Raw genomic sequence first — 20,101 nt, forward strand, 5'->3', positions numbered from 1 at the left:
ACTGACTGACACTACTGACCCACAGTACTGACCAGCACTACTGACATCAACACTACTGACCAACATCAGCACTACTGTCCAACACCATCACAACTGACTGACACCACTAACATCAACACTACTGACCAACACCAGCACTACTGACCCACAGTACTGACCAGCACTACTGACACCAACACTACTGACCAGCACTACTGACCGATCAACACAACTAGCTGATCAGCACTACTGACACACACTACTGACCAACACCAGCTCTACTGACTGACACTACTGACCAACACTACTGACACCAACACTACTGGCCAGCACTACTGACCCACACTACTGACCAACACCATCACAACTGACTGACACTACTGACCCACAGTACTGACCAGCACTACTGACATCAACACTACTGACCAACATCAGCACTACTGTCCAACACCATCACAACTGACTGACACTACTGACATCAACACTACTGACCAACACCAGCACTACTGACCCACAGTACTGACCAGCACTACTGACACCAACACTACTGACCAGCACTACTGACCGATCAACACAACTAGCTGATCAGCACTACTGACTGACACTACTGACCATGTGTGTGTGCAGGTCATGATGGATATCGACGGGCAGCACGAGTGGAGAGACTGTCTGGATGTTCCTGGTGTTCGTCTGCCACAGGGCTTTTACTTCGGTGCTTCAGCTGTCACAGGAGACCTTTCAGGTGACACACACACACACACACACACACACACACACACACACACACAGGTGTACAAGTAAATTATGATGTCTCCGCCTCATGTTCTGTGTGTGTGTGTGTGTGTCAGATAATCATGACCTGATCTCCATGAAGCTCTACCAGCTGACGATCCTGCGTAGCAAGCAGGAGGACGAGGAGCAGGAGGAGGTTCTGGTTCCCAGTGTGGACAACATCGACCTGCTGAGGCGTAAGCATGAGCAGACGACCAGATTATCTGTGTGTGTGTGTGCATGTCTAATGTGTGTATCAGTCTGTGTGTGTGTGTGCGCACATCTAATGTGTGTGTGTTTGTGTCAGCTCCTGCAGATGAGGAGGGTGTGAGCAGCGTGGGCATCTTCTTCACTGTGCTCTTCTCTCTGCTGGGTGTGTTTCTGCTGCTGGTGGTGGGACTCGTGCTGTATGAACACTGGAGCGAGAGCCGCCGCAAGCGCTTCTACTGACACACACATACACACACACAGCTCTGGTGCTGTATGAACACTGGAGCCAGAGCTGGCACAAGCGCTTCTACTGTCTCACACACACGCACACGGAGAACTCCAGTCTGCACTGTTGGAGAGGAATAAGACACACAGCTCTGTGTGCGGTGCAGTGTGTGTGTGTTAGAGCTGCTCTCTACAGATGAACAGCAGTCAGACCACAGTAAGTCAGCAGAGCTCAGCAGTGTGTTTCCCATGATGCTCTGCTCCTGCTGTGCGCGCTCGTCTCGTCAAAGATGCTGTATTTATTATTGTGATGTTTATTTATTGTACAGAAGCTGATGAACGAGTGATTAAAGTGGAGGTGTTTGTATTGCTGATTGTGCGTCTCTGAGAAACACACACACACACAGCAGATCATCAGTGGTTATGGGGACGCTAGAGGGACACTCACTGCAACACTGACATGGGGAAACCTACAGTACACACACAACGACATGATCACTACACTGACATGATGCTTACTGAAGACCTGCTCATTCCTGAGAGAGTAACACACCGTGCTGAAACAGGCCTTCACTCACGCTCACACACTCATTGCTGAGTCTGGGAACGCTGACAGATGTAGGTGGAACAGGAACTCCAGCTGTTTTACTGAACAGACTAACGGGCCACTGGTACCACTGAAGCCTGCTGGAGCTTCCCAGAACACACTGCAGATCAGTCTAACACACGCGTGTAACACACACACACGCAGGTGAGTGCCAAAGCTGCTTTATTGTTTTATTACAAAAATAAAATACAAATGACTATAGAAACACAGCAGACGCCACACACACACCAGTCGACGGCAGAGACAGCACACGGCCGAGATCATCATCATCACGCTCGCCGTCAGCGCTCACACACACCTCCGCACAGCTCTACTCCAGTGCAGGAGTCACACAGAAGAGCTGCGTGTGTTTCAGCTCCTCGTTAAACATCATTATTATTATTAAACACATACGTGTAGCTGACGCGGAGCTGCTCAACGGCAAAGGCTTTATGTTTCAGAGCACCTGGGTGAGCACACACACACACACACACACACACGAGGGTGCTGCTGCCGAGTTTTGCATAGCCGAGTGAATCCACCAGTCTGTTTCTCCACAGGGAAAGGCACAGAGTCTGTAAACAGCAGAGTTATGATGATGAAGAGCAACACACACACACACACACACTGAATAGCCCTTACAGTAAAGCTCAGTCCGGTCAGACAGGAGGTGCAGATTTACACATCCGTCATGCAGATATCAGCGTCTGATCACGCCTGTGCTGCTGCATGTACACACACACGCGCACGCACACACAGTCATCCAGAGACACAAACACACACTCTCTCATGCATGAAGTCATGACTCCAGCGGCACTCATGGAAGTTTCAGGCACACAAACATATAAAAGTGTGTGTGTGTCTGACAGTGTGGATGCATGAGAGTGTGTATGTGCGTGCGTGTGTGTTCTGTGGGAGGTGTGCCAGTCTCTTGGGGCTGAAGTTTCGGAGCAGCAGTGAAAAATAAACAGTCTGTGGATGAGTCTGAGCGGAGGAAAGCCGGAGGGATGCTGGGAAACAGACACACACACGCGCACACACACACTCCCTCTCTCTCTGCAGAGCGGTGTTACAGTGTCTGCTGCAGTGTTTGTGGTGCCGCCGGCTCCGTCTCCTTCCCCTGCAGGCTCTGGTGTTCGGGGCAGCAGCCGCCGTCAGCACCCATGCACCGCTCGTCCTCGTCCTCCAGCTGGCACACACACACCTCGATGCCCGAGTCGCCCGTCACGTGTCTGCGGCGGCCGCTGGGCTCCTCCTCCTCCTGCTGCAGCTCCTCCCCCTGATGTAGCTCCTCCCTCTGCTGCAGCTCCTCCACAGCTCCTTCCGCAGTGGCTGCAGACTCTGAGTAGGGCGGGGGGGGTGTGGGCGGGTGCGCCATCACCTCCTCATAGTCCGGCAGCTTACAGTCCGTCCAGAAGCCTGAGCACACACACACACACACACACACACACACACACACACTGTCAGTAATGCTCTCAACACATCTGCTCACAGCTGCCCCACCCACTTCACTCCCTCCCCTTCCAGCTGACCCCGTATTCATAAAGGACGTGTGTGTGTGTGTGTGAGTGTGTGTACTCACGCAGGTTGAGTGGTGCAGGGCTGATGTAGGAGCTGGACGCCCCCTGATAGGCCATCAGGCTGATCTCTCTTTGCCGCTGCTCCTGCTGCAGACGCATCTTCACCCGCCGGTGTCTGTAGGCGCAGCAGCAGCTCATCAGGATGATCAGAGTCCACACCAGCCAGAACCCTGCGCGCACACACACACATGCACACACAATTAATTCATATAAACCACTGGCTGCATCCAAAAATCACCACCTATACCCTTAATAGTGCACTATTTGAGGGAGCAGCCCTTTCTAGTGGTGTCCGGAACCACAGTGGACGTTCTGAAGTGCACTTAATCAATCCCACAATGCACTGCAATAACGAGTCTACAACCTATGCACACTCAACAGATCGAATATACCCATAATGCACTGCGAGCATTAGTGGACTAAATGAACATCCATGTCTGACCACTAGATGGCGTCGACAGTCTCTAGTACATTAAATATTATTTATTGACAGTGACATGTGTAGAGGACAGACATCAGTCATCTGTGTGTCATCACTGACAGACAGCAGCACATGTTAAACAACTACACCAGCGGCCGAGCCAGAAGATCACTATATACACTAATGCACAGGAACCACAGACACACGACAGACATATATGGCAGATATATACAGCAGACATATATGGCAGATACATACGGCAGAATGGTAGATATATACAGCATACATACGGCAGACCTATAGCAGATATACAGCAGATACATACGGCAGACCTATAGCAGACCTATAGTAGATATACAGCAGATATATACAGCATATATACGGCAGACCTATAGCAGATATACATCAGATATATACGGCAGACCTATAGCAGATATACAGCAGATACATACGGCAGACCTATAGCAGACCTATAGTAGATATACAGCAGATATATACAGCATATATACGGCAGACCTATAGCAGATATACATCAGATATATACGGCAGACCTATAGCAGATATACAGCAGATACATACGGCAGACCTATAGCAGATATACAGCAGACCTATAGCAGATATACATCAGATATATACAGCATATATACGGCAGACCTATAGCAGATATATACGGCAGACCTATAGCAGACCTATAGCAGATATACAGCAGACATTTACGGCAGACCTATAGCAGATATACAGCAGACCTATGGCAGATATACAGCAGATATATACGGCAGACCTATAGCAGACCTATAGCAGATATACAGCAGACCTATGGCAGATATACAGCAGATATATACGGCAGACCTATAGCAGACCTATAGCAGATATACAGCAGACCTATGGCAGATATACAGCAGATATATACGGCAGACCTATAGCAGATATACAGCAGACCTATGGCAGATATACAGCAGATATATACGGCAGACCTATAGCAGATATACAGCAGACCTATGGCAGATATACAGCAGATATATACGGCAGACCTATAGCAGATATACAGCAGATATACAGCAGACCTATGGCAGATATACAGCAGACCTATGGCAGATATACAGCAGATATATACGGCAGACCTATAGCAGATATACAGCAGATATACAGCAGACCTATGGCAGATATACAGCAGATATATACGGCAGACCTATAGCAGATATACAGCAGACCTATGGCAGATATACAGCAGATATATACGGCAGACCTATAGCAGATATACAGCAGACCTATGGCAGATATACAGCAGATATATACGGCAGACCTATAGCAGATATACAGCAGACCTATGGCAGATATACAGCAGATATATACGGCAGACCTATAGCAGATATACAGCAGACCTATGGCAGATATACAGCAGATATATACAGCATATTTACGGCACACCTATAGCAGATATACATCAGATATATACAGCAGATATATACGGCAGACCTATAGCAGATATACAGCAGATATACGGCATATATACAGCAGACCTATAGCAGATATACAGCAGATATATATGGCAGAATGGCAGATATATACAGCATATATATGCCATATATACGGCGGACCTGTAGCAGATATACAGCAGATATATAAGGCAGATATACAGCAGAGATATTCACACCAGACATATACGGCAGAAATCTACGCCACAGACATACGGCAGATATATAGCATTATTGTTGATTATTGGCATTATTGATTTTTTATTGTTGATTATCACATTATTGTTGAATATCGGCATTATTGTTGATTATCGATATTATTGTTGATTATCGGCATTATTGTTGATTATCGGCATTATTGTTGATTATCGGCATTATTGAATTTTATTGTTAATTATCACATTATTGTTGAATATCGGCATTATTGTTGATTATCGATACTATTGTTGATTATCGATATTATTGTTGATTATCGGCATTATTGTTGATTATCGGCATTATTGTTGAATATCGATATTATTGTTGATTATTGGCATTATTGTTGATTATCGGCATTATTGTTGATTATTGGCATTATTGTTGAATATCGATATTATTGTTGATTATCGGCATTATTGTTGATTATCTGCATTATTGTTGATTATCGGCATAATTGTTGATTATCGGCATTATTGTTGATTATCGGCATAATTGTTGATTATCGGCATTATTGTTGATTATCGGCATTATTGTTGATTATCGGCATTATTGTTGAATATCTGCATTATTGTTGAATATCTGCATTATTGTTGAATATCGGCATTATTGTTGATTATCGGCATTATTGTTGATTATCGGCATTATTGTTGAATATCTGCATTATTGTTGAATATCTGCATTATTGTTGAATATCTGCATTATTGTTGATTATCGGCATTATTGTTGATTATCGGCATTATTGTTGATTATCGGCATTATTGTTGAATATCTGCATTATTGTTGAATATCTGCATTATTGTTGAATATCTGCATTATTGTTGAATATCTGCATTATTGTTGAATATCGGCATTATTGTTGATTATCGGCATTATTGTTGAATATCTGCATTATTGTTGAATATCTGCATTATTGTTGAATATCTGCATTATTGTTGATTATCGGCATTATTGTTGATTATCGACATTATTGTTGATTATCTGCATTATTGTTGAATATCTGCATTATTGTTGATTATCTGCATTATTGTTGATTATCGGCATAATTGTTGATTATCGACATTATTGTTGATTATCGGCATTATTGTTGAATATCTGCATTATTGTTGAATATCTGCATTATTGTTGAATATCTGCATTATTGTTGAATATCGGCATTATTGTTGATTATCGACATTATTGTTGATTATCTGCATTATTGTTGAATATCTGCATTATTGTTGATTATCTGCATTATTGTTGATTATCGGCATAATTGTTGATTATCGGCATTATTGTTGATTATCGACATTATTGTTGATTATCGGCATTATTGTTGAATATCTGCATTATTGTTGAATATCTGCATTATTGTTGAATATCTGCATTATTGTTGATTATCGACATTATTGTTGATTATCTGCATTATTGTTGAATATCTGCATTATTGTTGATTATCTGCATTATTGTTGATTATCGGCATAATTGTTGATTATCGGCATTATTGTTGATTATCGACATTATTGTTGATTATCTGCATTATTGTTGAATATCGGCATTATTGTTGATTATCGGCATTATTGTTGATTATAGGCATTATTGTTGATTATCGGCATTATTGTTGATTATTGGCATTATTGAATTTTATTGTTTATTATCACATTATTGTTGATTATCGATATTATTGTTGATTATTGATATTATTGTTGATTATCGGCATTATTGTTGATTATCGGCATTATTGTTGAATATCGATATTATTGTTGATTATTGGCATTATTGTTGAATATCGATATTATTGTTGATTATTGGCATTATTGTTGAATATCGATATTATTGTTGATTATTGGCATTATTGTTGATTATTGGCATTATTGTTGATTATATGCATTATTGTTGAAAATCTGCATTATTGTTGATTATCGAAATTATTGTTGATTATCGGCATTATTGTTGAACATCGGCATAATTGTTGATTATCGGCATTATTGTTGAATATCGGCATAATTGTTGATTATCGGCATTATTGTTGATTATCGGCATTATTGCTGATTATCGGCATTATTGCTGATTATCGGCATTATTGTTGATTATCGGCATTATTGTTGAATATCGATATTATTGTTGATTATCGGCATTATTGTTGATTATCTGCATTATTGTTGATTATCGGCATTATTGTTGATTATCGGCATTATTGTTGATTATCGGCATTATTGTTGATTATCGGCATTATTGTTGATTATCGGCATTATTGTTGAATATCGGCATTATTGTTGATTATCGGCATTATTGTTGATTATCGGCATTATTGTTGATTATCGACATTATGGTTGATTATCGGCATTATGGTTGATTATCGGCATTATTGTTGATTATCGGCATTATTGTTGATTATCTGCATTATTGTTGATTATCGGCATTATTGTTGATTATCGGCATTATTGCTGATTATCGGCATTATTGTTGATTATCGGCATTATTGTTGATTATCGGCATTATTGTTGAATATCGATATTATTGTTGATTATCGGCATTATTGTTGATTATCGGCATTATTGTTGATTATCGGCATTATTGTTGATTATCTGCATTATTGTTGATTATCTGCATTATTGTTGAATATCTGCATTATTGTTGATTATCGGCATTATTGTTGATTATCGGCATTATTGCTGATTATCGGCATTATTGTTGATTATCGGCATTATTGTTGATTATCTGCATTATTGTTGAATATCTGCATTATTGTTGATTATCGGCATTATTGTTGATTATCGGCATTATTGTTGATTATCGGCATTATTGTTAATTATCTGCATTATTATCGGGTATTATTTTTGGTATTATTGTTGGCACTGCAGTAGTGAAACTCCTGACACATCGCGATCATGTGTGTGTCAAACACTAGTATGATGACTTGACAATCTGTTGTTTAGATTGTCAAGTCATCATACTAATTGGTTGACTTACAATACTTAGAATTTAGTGCAGTCTGATCAACTGCAGTGTCCATGCGGAGTGCAGACTAGTAAGGGCCCTAAAACAGGCCTGATTCACAATAAACAATCTTTTCTTTTGAAAACTGTTGATTCTTTTCCAGAACTGTCTCTGTGTGTGTGTGTGTGTGTGTACTCACACCACAGCTCATAGTAGTAGGTGCAGCACTCCGTCTCCCCGCAGCAGTAGCCCATCTCACAGCGGTACTGTTCATTATTCACACCAGAGCAGAACACCTTACCCTGAGGAACACACACACAGTGGGTCAAATACAACACACAAACACTAGGTCAAACAACACATACACATTGGGTCAAAATACACAAACAGGGTCAAATACAGCACACACAGACACACTGGGTCAAACAACTGACACAGTCTCTGGGTGAAACAACACACACACACACACACACACACACACACACACACACACAAAAGCACTGGCTCAAAAACAACACATGGACATAAAAGCACTGGGTCAAACCCAACACACACACACACACACACACACACACACACACACACACACACACACATACATCTGATCATCAAACAATGACCTTTGTGTCCAATGTGTGTCATTTAAAGCTGTAAATACTGAGTGAGAAGCGCCAGTAAACTGAATCACAAATAAATATATCGATATATAAGCTCCACACAGCACCGCCGGCAGAACCGAGCCCTAATAACACCATAATATCGGGTAAATTAACAGGAAACGTAGCGGTTTCTGTTTCTTTGTTCTGCGGTAAATTCTCCTACACAATAACCTCTAAAACACTCAGCACAGGCCAAACTATGAACACGAACCCGACAGAAACACTCTCACACACTGATAAACACCGACATCACAACAATAACAAGCGCAAATCTCTTCTCGAAGCTTCCCGTTACTGTAACGCCTTTGATTTAAACTGAAAACTATAATTATGTCGATTTTAAATGACGAGTAGGAAGTGCCTAAAATGTCTCGTTGTTTCCACATCATTAAGGCCGTGATTCAGACCCCCGTTAGCGGCTTTAATTCAGTTGATTCTCGAGGCCTCCGCAGCGCGCCGATCCCCGGGCTCGAGTTCAGCGCCAGCCGCTTCAGCGGCCCCGCCGCCGGCTTACCTGAACTAGACCGGCGCCCGCGCAGAGCAGCCCGACGGCGGAGCGCAGCGTCTTCCTAGGCATCTTCTGCGATCTTCAGCGAAAGCCGCGCGGAATCATAAACCCTCAGTCCGCCAGACGCGATGCACGCCCGGGAGACATGACCGAATATGTCCGGCAGTGCGAGTTACTGAGATCCGCAGACTGAGGGCAGCAGCGGCACAAAGGCATCCCATAATAACAACAACAATACCAGCAGAGGAGGAGAGAGGGACTCTGACTGACACACACAGACAACTCAACACCCACAAGTTCCTGCATTAATCTGTTGTGGTGATTCTACAGTTGCGATGGTAACACAACGATACAGTAATATAAACAATGCGCCATTACTGTAGTTCTCTATAGCTATAGGGGTATATTATACTACACTACACCACAGTTTACTGTAGTAAACACTAAAGTGCACTACAGTATTATTAGTTGATCAGTTCACTATAGTCAACACTACAGTATACTTGAACACACAATATTATATAATATAAATAATATAAGTAAATAATAGAATATTCCAGTATGTATCGATAAAAAGACTAATTTATTGAACAATCTTACTAAGATTAAACAAATAAGACACATTTACAACACACCGTATTTACATCTTTTCATTTAAAAATAAAACAAAGCAAATAAATAAATAAAAAGGAAAGAGGAAAAGGGTTTAATTCGGTTATTCTATAATAAAACGGCAGGACGAAAGGCGTGCAGCAGAGGATTATTGTACAGTGGCTTATTTAATGTAACTGAGGGAATATGCTAAAGCACTGTAATATACTGTAATTTACTGTAATTTACTGTAGTATTTCAGCATGTGGGCTGTGTGATAATTGCACTCAGATTAATGCTAATTATGTTATATTGATTAGCTCTGCCTTGTCAGTTTTACAGCATCACATCATATTCTAACTATTAAAGCCTAAACATTGATGAACAATGGAACATGTGTGTGTGGGACTCGCCTTATTTGCATACAGGCGGACACGCGGAATGAGGGCATTGTAATCCACTGACGTCATCCGATGGCATCACACGCGCGTTCATCGAGGCAGCGGTAGCGCGCATTGAGGAATGGTGAGTTTCTCCGCTGATATTATAAACCCACACACACACACATACACACACATACATACACACACACACACACACACACACACACACACACTCACTCACTCACTCACTGACTCTCTGCAGTTTGTCGGTCACTTTCTGTCGGTTTTTAAACACTTCTGTCTTAATCTGTATTCTCTGGTCATGAAGCAGTCCCTCACGGTGGAGTTGGCCGGTTGTTATAAGGCGTTATAGATCATTACAGCACTGTTTAGTTTATTTCCGAATAGTGGAATAAGGTCATTAAAACTGTGCAGCATCAGAGTCTGTTTTACATCTCCTGTGTGTTTTATTCAAATAAACTCAATAAGACACACGAAGAAGAGCTGTTACCGTATTACATGTACATTATTGTAGATATTAGATCAATACAGGACAGAAATAATGACATCATCATCATCATCATCATCATCTTCATCATGCCTGTTTACTGTACATATGGCAGGATCTGGGTTAGGGCTTATTTAGGTTAGCAGTGTGTGGAGATGCTGTTAAATCTGGGTCAATCCTAATCAAAGCAGAGGATTGGTTCATACCATCAGAGTCTCGCATGATTGGTCCGTCCCATCAGTTTGTGTATACATGTGTGTCTTTTCATGTGTGTGTTTGTGTGCGTCTGTGTACACGTGTGTGTGTGTGTGTGTGTGTTTGTGTGTAGGGTCTGCTGTCTGTCTTGCGCAGGCTGAAACACTCACCTGAGCTGGAGGTGCGGATCCTCCTGCTGGGTTTGGATAATGCAGGAAAGACCACATTACTGAAGCAGCTGGCGGCGGAGGACATCAGCCACATCACACCCACACAGGTCTCACACACACTCACACACACTTTCTCTCACACACCCACAGAGGTCACACACACTCCTGACACTTGACGAGAGAGAGAGAGTGTGTGTGTGTGTGAGAGAATGCACTCACACTAGGCTATCTGAACCGTGCCCAAGCATGTTTCCCAGTTGGTTTGACAAGTGTGAGTGCTCTGAATTGGGTTCAGGCGTGGTTCAGTTGGCCGGTCCTTGTCCGGTTGGCAGAGGTGTGTCAGAGCGCGGTTGGGTTGGGCTTTGGTGCGCTACGCTTGTAGTGTGAGTGTAAAGTGCGCCTGAGGCCAAAACTGAAGATGCGCCGTCACTTTAAGGGACTGTTTGGATTTATAAATCTGGATTTATTAATCATTCTGACTGTTAAATGAACACGAGCTGTCAGAGTTTATTAAAGACACAGATCCTCACTGCACCACCTTCAGCAGACCTCCTCATACCTGCAGCAGCTGGACTTCATCAACATTTATGAGTGTCAACAGTGCTGGATCTGTTCAGCAGGAGATCTGACTGTGTGTCACTGCAGCCCAGAGGACTGGACCCACAGAACCACAGCAGAGTCCACTGAGCTGAGCGAGAGCTGCTCTACTGAACACTGAACAGAGCATCAGTGATGACGGACGCCTGCTCACACTCCACAGGGGAAGATGCTGAGTGCAGGCTGAGGGGGAGAGCAGAGGGGGGACAATCATGCTTCGGCACGGTTCAAGACAACTGTACTGGTGTACAGAGTACAGAGTAGAGCTTTCAGAAGTACTCATGAGTAGTATTACGCTGTATAAAGCTGATGTCTTTACATCTCATTTGTGGGTGTGTGTAAACGTAACATTCTGTAGTGCGTTTACTGAATGACATCATCAGACGTTAATATTAGGCTAGATTTAGGTTGTGATGTCAGCTGACCAAAACTCAATGTCTAGCCAGCGTCTAGGGAGAATGTTATTTTAATGTCCAATAACGACGTCAAGTGGCGTTGATATTTGGTTGATTTTAGGTTGTGTTAGTAAGTCACCAAAATCTAACGTCGAGCCAACATCTTAAACCAGCGTCATCTTGACGTCAGACACTGGCATTTATTCGTCAGCTATGGCAACCGAAATCCAACATCTGATAGACGTCAAAGTGGTAACGTCCACACAACGTCCAGCTGGAACATCATTAGACGTTGATATTTGGTTGATTTTAGGTTGGACATTGACGTCAACCTGATTTTCATTTCCAAACAAAAGGCAACGTCCCCACGGCACTGGGGTCCAACATCACTCTGACCACATGTTGATTGTGTTAAGGGCATGTGGGTCATCATACAGTAAACATCCGCCATCTTCTCATCAGTGACCTGCATCTGAACAGTCTCTGGGTCAGTGCGTGTTCAGATTTTGGACATCTTCCTGGACACTTTTAATCTTCTAAACAGTTTTCTGCCGTTATAAATCCCCCATGTGTTGAGGGAGTTCAGTATGAGGCGATTTACCTGCTGTGTGTGATCTGATTGAACAGGAATCACAGGCCTGATGTTTCTAATCCCCATAGAGAAGAACAAATACAGCAGTGAGTGCAGGCTGAAGGACAGTAGTGGAGTAACGGTACTGATACTGCAGTAAACATGAGCTCAGGGGAGAGTAGAGGCACACAATTATACAACTACTGAGAGGAGCGAGGAAAACTACTCAACTACAGTCATCTCAGTATTTGTACTTTGTTTCTTTACACCACTGATAACAACCGTGTGTGTGTGTGTGTGTGTGTGTGTGTGTGTGCGCGCGCTCCTGCAGGGCTTCAACATTAAGAGTGTTCAGTCTCAGGGCTTCAAGCTGAACGTGTGGGACATCGGCGGACAGAGGAGGATCAGACCCTACTGGAGGAGTTACTATGACAACACTGACCTGCTGGTGCATACACAAGCTCACACACTCTCACACACACACACACACACGAACGCACACATCAAACACACACACATAGACACGCACACTCCCAATCACACACACACACGCAGACAGATGCACACACAATTACAATCACACATTTACAGACATGTACAGACACACACACACACACACACACACACACACACACACACACACACACATCATTACCTGTGTGTTCCTGCTGTGTTGCAGATTTATGTGATTGACAGCTCAGACAGGAAGCGCTTCGATGAGACGGCGCAGGTCAGACCCTCAGCACTGCTGACACTACTACAGCTGAACACTGAGCCAATGCAGACACTGAGCGTGTGTGTGTGTTTAGGAGCTCGCGGAGCTGCTGGACGAGGAGAAGCTGCACATGGTTCCTCTGCTGATCTTCGCTAATAAGCAGGACCTGCAGACGGCCGCAGCGGCACAGGAGATCTCAGAGCGGCTGCAGCTGCACACCATACGAGACCGCATCTGGCAGATCCAGCCCTGCTGCACACACACCGCTGAGGGGGTACAGGTACACACACGCACACACACACACACACACAGACACTCCATTCGAGACCACATCTGGCAGAGCCAGCCCTGCTGCACACACACCACTGAGGGGGTACAGGTGCGCACATATATACACACACACACACACACACACACACACACACACTCAGGTGACGCTGCTCTCCGTCTGCAGGATGGGATGGTGTGGCTCTGCAGGAATATTCCCACCAGGAAGAAATGATGGACAGCGGCTGTGTGTGATCTGGTCGCCGTGGTGATGAAGCTCATGATGATGGGATGTATTAATCAAACACACCGTGGGACTCTGCTAATAAACTCTGATGTACACTCGACAGTGTGTTAGTGTTCATTACTAATATACTGATCAGCACCTGCAGTTCCTCAGGATGAACACTAGATAGAGCCCTTCACCAACACTGACAGCAGCTCTTCTGCGCCTCACATTATTACACAGCCACCTGTCTAGTGCACTACTCTACTAGTCTACTTCTCCGGTGTACTACTCTACTAGTGTACTGCTGTACTATTGCACTTTTCTACTGCACTCCTTAACTAGTGTACTTTACAGATGTACTGCTGTACTAGTGAACTTCACTGGTGCACTGCTGTACTAGTGTACTCCTGAACTAGTTTTCTTCACAGGTGTACAGTAGAATTAGTATACTTCACAGTGTCCCCCTTGTCATCCGGCTAGTGCTCTTCATGTACTGCTGAGCTAGTGTACTTCAGTGTCCCCTTGTCATCCGGCTAGTGCTCTTCATGTACTGCTGAGCTAGTGTACTTCAGTGTCCCCTTGTCATCCGGCTAGTGCTCTTCATGTACTGCTGAGCTAGTGTACTTCAGTGTCCCCTTGTCATCCGGCTAGTGCTCTTCATGTACTGCTGAGCTAGTGTACTTCAGTGTCCCCTTGTCATCTAGCTAGTGCTCTTCATGTACTGCTGAGCTAGTGTACTTCAGTGTCCCCTTGTTGTCGGGCTAGTGCTCTTCAGGTACTGCTGAGTTAGTGTACTTCAGTGTCCCCTTGTCGTCTGGCTAGTGCTCTTCAGGTACTGTGCTGAGCTAGTGTACTTCAGTGTCCCCTTGTCGTCTGGCTAGTGCTCTTCATGTACCGCTGAGCTAGTGTACTTCAGTGTCCCCTTGTCGTCTGGCTAGTGTTCTTCAGGTACTGCGCTGAGTTAGTGTACTTCAGTGTCCCCTTGTCGTCTGGCTAGTGTTCTTCAGGTACTGCGCTGAGCTAGTGTACTTCAGTGTCCCCTTGTCATCTGGCTAGTGTTCTTCAGGTACTGCGCTGAGCTAGTGTACTTCAGTGTCCCCTTGTCATCTGGCTAGTGTTCTTCAGGTACTGCGCTGAGCTAGTGTACTTCAGTGTCCCCTTGCCGTCTGGCTAGTGTTCTTCAGGTACTGCGCTGAGTTAGTGTACTTCAGTGTCCCCTTGTCGTCTGGCTAGTGTTCTTCAGGTACTGCGCTGAGTTAGTGTACTTCAGTGTCCCCTTGTCGTCTGGCTAGTGCTCTTCATGTACTGCTGAGCTAGTGTACTTCAGTGTCCCCTTGTCGTCTGGCTAGTGTTCTTCAGGTACTGCGCTGAGTTAGTGTACTTCAGTGTCCCCTTGTCGTCTGGCTAGTGCTCTTCATGTACTGCTGAGCTAGTGTACTTCAGTGTCCCCTTGTCGTCTGGCTAGTGCTCTTCATGTACCGCTGAGCTAGTGTACTTCAGTGTCCCCTTGTCGTCTCGCTAGTGTTCTTCAGGTACTGCGCTGAGTTAGTGTACTTCAGTGTCCCCTTGTCGTCTGGCTAGTGCTCTTCATGTACTGCTGAGCTAGTGTACTTCAGTGTCCCCTTGTCGTCTGGCTAGTGTTCTTCAGGTACTGCGCTGAGTTAGTGTACTTCAGTGTCCCCTTGTCATCTGGCTAGTGCTCTTCATGTACCGCTGAGCTAGTGTACTTCAGTGTCCCCTTGTCGTCTCGCTAGTGTTCTTCAGGTACTGCGCTGAGTTAGTGTACTTCAGTGTCCCCTTGTCGTCTGGCTAGTGCTCTTCATGTACTGCTGAGCTAGTGTACTTCAGTGTCCCCTTGTCGTCTGGCTAGTGTTCTTCATGTACTGCTGAGCTAGTGTACTTCAGTGTCCCCTTGTCGTCTGGCTAGTGTTCTTCAGGTACTGCGCTGAGTTAGTGTACTTCAGTGTCCCCTTGTCATCTGGCTAGTGCTCTTCTCTCTGGGCTCTGCTCGTGGTTCTGCTGTTCTGCACTTCTTCTCTCGTGTTTCGATAAATCAAGCGGCTGCGTCTCACTGTTCCATTTGCAGAGTTCTCACCTTGTTCCCTGTGATTTACAGCGGGCTCCGGGTAATCGGCTCCTGCTGCACATTTACATGCGACTCTCTGAGACCCCTAATAGAGCTCCAGAATATTTGCATTTATATAGCGCTCTGTGCTTCAGCCTTGACTGCAGCGTGTGTGTGTGTGTGTGTGTGTGTCAAGGTGAAGCGGATGGACACCTGCGCAGGTGACCCCACACACACACACACACACACACACACACACACTGCTGATTATTGATGAATGCAGGACTTCAGGCTCCGGCTGCTGAATGCCGCTCAGACTCATTAGTGCGCATCACTGTTCTAATTTCAGCTCTTTTATTCCTCAATCAGTAACTCCTCTACTTCTCTCTCCTGATTGGTCAGCAGCAGCGCGAGGGCGGGGTCAAGACGTGGATGTTCATTGGTCAGATCAGGGTTCTGATGTTTACATCACAGGAGTTTAATGTGTGAATTATAATCTGAATGATGAAGCTGAAGAGAGAGAGAGATCATTACAACACACTGCCATCTAGAACACAAGGGGGCACTAGCTAGTGTTCTTCAGAGTTTGTGTCATGTTTCTAGTCCAGATAATATATATATTCCACAGAATATTGTGTAATTAGAGGAAATAATGTCAGTATTAAATGAGTTTTACCTTAAGCAGAATAATCTGATGCCGACAGGAGGAACAGGATGATGTGAGATGATTCTGCTCATTTTAATCAGGAACTCTCTTCAGTCTGACTCTTTATTCCTGGAAACTGGACCGGATCATTTGCTTGTGATGAAAATCTTCTAGATTTAAGAATCATCTGATATTTGGAACAGAACCAGACTCAAACGGTAAGACTCGTAGTTTGCAGTGCGGGTCTCACACACGCACGCACGCACACACACACACACACACACACACACACACACACACACACACACGCACACACACACACACACACACACACAACACACACACACACACACACACACACACACACACACACACACACACAGATGTGTTTAGAGATGTGCAGACTCCTCTGGAACTCCTCCTGAAGTGTGTGTGTGATCAGGTTTACTTCAGCCCGTCTCTCTGCTGGTTAGGGTTGAGGTCAGGGCTGCTCCTGCACTCTCCATTTCACCATCGTGTGTTTTTCCCAGCAGAGAAACAGATGAAGCGAGCAGCAGAACCGGCGGCTGTGTGACGGAGCAGCTCCATGTGCTGTAGACAGGATAAATACACGGAGCGCTGTGTTCAGTCTACATGACCTGTAGTTTATATCCGAGTGTGTGTGTGTGTGTGTGTGTGTCCGCTCAGCTCCTCCGCCGGGCCGTAAATGCTGAATCTCGGTGTCTGCGGTGGTCGTAAGCGTCCCGCGGGGAGAGCAGCTGATAAACGGAGGTGTGGAGGCCGTAAAGATGAAGAGATCAGAGGCTGGAGGACAGGAGAAACCCTCTCTGTGGGCTAATGGAGGACGAGCAGAGCTCAGCAGCTGCAGACACACTCAACTTTACCCAACACACACAGTCAAACCCAGCAGATTGAGCTCCTGAGACGGCAGATCTGCAGGAGAACACACTGACAGACTCAGAGGATCCTCCAGCAGTCCACTGGACACACAGCAGCTGATCCTCTGCACACTGACCAGTAACGGAACCAGACCTCCTGTCCAACTCTCGTTACTTTGGAAATACTTCCCATGCGGAGGTGGCTCAGTGGTCAGCACTGTGAACTCACAGCAAGAAGGTCGCTGGTTCGAGTCCCGGCTGGGTCAGTTGGGGTTTCTGTGTGGAGTTTGCATGTTCTCCCCGTGTTGGTGTGGGTTTCCTCCGGGTGCTCCGGTTTCCCCCGCAGTCCAAACATGTGCTATAGGGGAACGGATCAACTAAACTGGACATAGTGTATGAGTACATGTATGGGTGTTTCCCAGTACTGGGTTTGCAGCCGGAAGGGCATCCGCTGTGTGAAACATGCTGGAATAGTTGGCGGTTCATTCCGCTGTGGTGACCCCTGATTAATAAAGGGACTAAGCTGAAGGAAAATGAATGAGTGAATGAATGAACACTTCCCATGTGCTGTTTGACAGAGCAGACATTTTTCACAGTATCTCCTGTGTTCTTGTTCTGCAGGAGAGCCTCTTTTCTTTTAGTTTGGCTGGAATAAAAACACCATCATGGTCAATATTATTAGCCCCCTTTAGAATATCTGTTTAATTGTCTACAGAGCCTAATTAACCCTAATTAACCTCGTCCAGTCTTCAAATGTGACTGAATCTGGCAGATTACTGTGTGCCGTCATCATGGCACAGATTAAAACTACGATGGTGAAAATGTGTTGATGAAGACCTCTCCATTAATCAGCACTTAAGTGTTGTCTTCAGCTGAGTGTGTGTGTGTGTGTGTGTGTGTGTCCATCAGTATTACCCTCTAGATAAATGAAGAGCTGTTCAACACCTGAACTGCGCACACACACACACAAGGTCACACTCTTGACCTCCATCTGACCCCTGGCTGACCCTCAACAATCCCTCTTAGAGACCAGTCTCTCCATCTCTCCATCTCTCCTCCACCTCTCTCCTCCATCATGGCGGTGCAGTGTGTCAGCTCGTCAGGCGTGTCTGAGAGGAATGGATTTCCACATTAGTCTGGATCTGTGGGCTCACTTTAGTGTAACCGATTCGATATCCTCCAAACGAGCGGCCATATTCATATATATATATATATTTCAATCCAGATGTGATGATGTATAGCTGCCGCTTAATGGATCTGTCAGCTCCAGAGCAGAGACAGGCCTGCTGCTGCTGCTGCTTTTAGGAGAAAAGGACATCATGTCTGCGATAAAAACATCATTATTCCATTGATTAGGCCTGTCATTTATACCACACACACACACACACACACACTCCGGCTGGTCTGAGAGCCGTCTCTCGGTGTGTTGGAGTCAATCAGAGATCCTCCAGAGTCCAGAAAACAGCAGCACATGGCAGGAGACACGGCTGAACATGCTGAGACAGAGTGTGTCTGATCACGGCTGATCACTGAAGACACCCATGCAGGGTTTGAGGATGTTTCTGCTGTTTTCTGAACTCTGGAGAACCAGCAGCTCTCAGATTTACTCTAAACATCTTCATCTGTGTGTGAAGCTCTGCAGGACTGAGTCCGCATCATGAATGATGTGTGAGGGAACTGTGACTCTGAGCGCTGTTAGTGTGTGCTCCTGTTGTGTTGAGGAACTCAGCAGATCCACACGTGCTGGAGCTGGACCTGTGAACTCTGATTACTGAATCACCTACTGAATCATCTACTGAATCAGTGAGTCAGCAGGAGCTCGTGCGGCTGCGTTTACTGATTCTCCTTTCTTCATTAGTGGTGTGTGGAGCGCTGCTCCTGAAGGCTGGGTCATCTACAGTGGTGTCTCCTCATCTGCAGATCCTTCAGCGGGATCATGAACATGGCTGATCAGCGCAGGGCTCATTCCTGTCCAGCTCAACTCATCACATCAGTTTCTACAGCAGAGGAGAATAAAGGCAGGACTGAGTGTGTGTGAAAGCGCAGCTCGTGTGTGTGTGTGTGTGTTTGGGTAAACATGTGTGCTTTAATGGGTTGTGTTTCTGAGGCGGAGCGAGAGAAGCCAAAAGCAGGAGAGACTGAGAGAGGGAGAGAGTATTCTCAATTTCCCTCTAAAAAGAAAATTCATTTGCGCTTGCTAATGTAATGTCATCGCTGTGTTTACTGAGCGTGGATGATGTATAGGGGATGTTGCATTGAGTGAGACTGTTTAATGATGCATAGAATTAAGTCTGCAGCTTTCAGCTGAGCTCCTCCCGCTCCGGCTCTCCTCCGCCGGGGTCTCGGACCGCTGGACACGCAAG

General features: G+C 45.0%; 3 protein-coding genes across 4 annotated transcripts in view; 2 read left to right on the forward strand and 1 right to left on the reverse strand.

The window, feature by feature from the left end:
• Nucleotides 1-1,552, forward strand: part of lman2la (lectin, mannose-binding 2-like a) — a 5,382-nt gene extending 3,830 nt beyond the window's left edge. Inside the window, exons 7-9 of one of the 2 annotated variants that reach the window (XM_056458900.1) lie at nt 607-721; nt 828-976; nt 1,058-1,178. In XM_056458900.1, coding sequence (XP_056314875.1) covers nt 607-721; nt 828-976; nt 1,058-1,081 — 288 coding nt within the window. In that variant the 3' untranslated portion in view covers nt 1,082-1,178. Of the gene's footprint in view, nt 1-606; nt 722-827; nt 977-1,057 lie in introns of both variants that reach the window. The other variant, XM_056458899.1, reaches the window with a different exon arrangement.
• Nucleotides 1,553-1,937: 385 nt separating this feature from the next.
• Nucleotides 1,938-9,818, reverse strand: wbp1 (WW domain binding protein 1). Its single transcript, XM_056458901.1, has 4 exons — nt 9,535-9,818; nt 8,561-8,663; nt 3,354-3,521; nt 1,938-3,190 (listed from the first exon to the last, which is right to left on the reverse strand). The coding sequence occupies exons 1-4, from the start codon at nt 9,595-9,597 to the stop codon at nt 2,841-2,843; spliced, it is 684 nt and encodes a 227-aa protein (XP_056314876.1). The 5' UTR covers nt 9,598-9,818; the 3' UTR covers nt 1,938-2,840.
• Nucleotides 9,819-10,574: 756 nt separating this feature from the next.
• On the forward strand, nt 10,575-14,255 carry LOC130228697 (ADP-ribosylation factor-like protein 3). The gene is made up of 6 exons (XM_056457136.1): nt 10,575-10,644; nt 11,339-11,482; nt 13,270-13,386; nt 13,618-13,668; nt 13,748-13,933; nt 14,108-14,255. The coding sequence occupies exons 1-6, from the start codon at nt 10,642-10,644 to the stop codon at nt 14,153-14,155; spliced, it is 549 nt and encodes a 182-aa protein (XP_056313111.1). The 5' UTR covers nt 10,575-10,641; the 3' UTR covers nt 14,156-14,255.
• The last annotated feature ends 5,846 nt before the right edge of the window (nt 14,256-20,101 follow it).

This window comes from Danio aesculapii, chromosome 5 (assembly GCF_903798145.1).
Source record: "Danio aesculapii chromosome 5, fDanAes4.1, whole genome shotgun sequence".
NCBI classification, from domain to species: domain Eukaryota; kingdom Metazoa; phylum Chordata; class Actinopteri; order Cypriniformes; family Danionidae; genus Danio; species Danio aesculapii.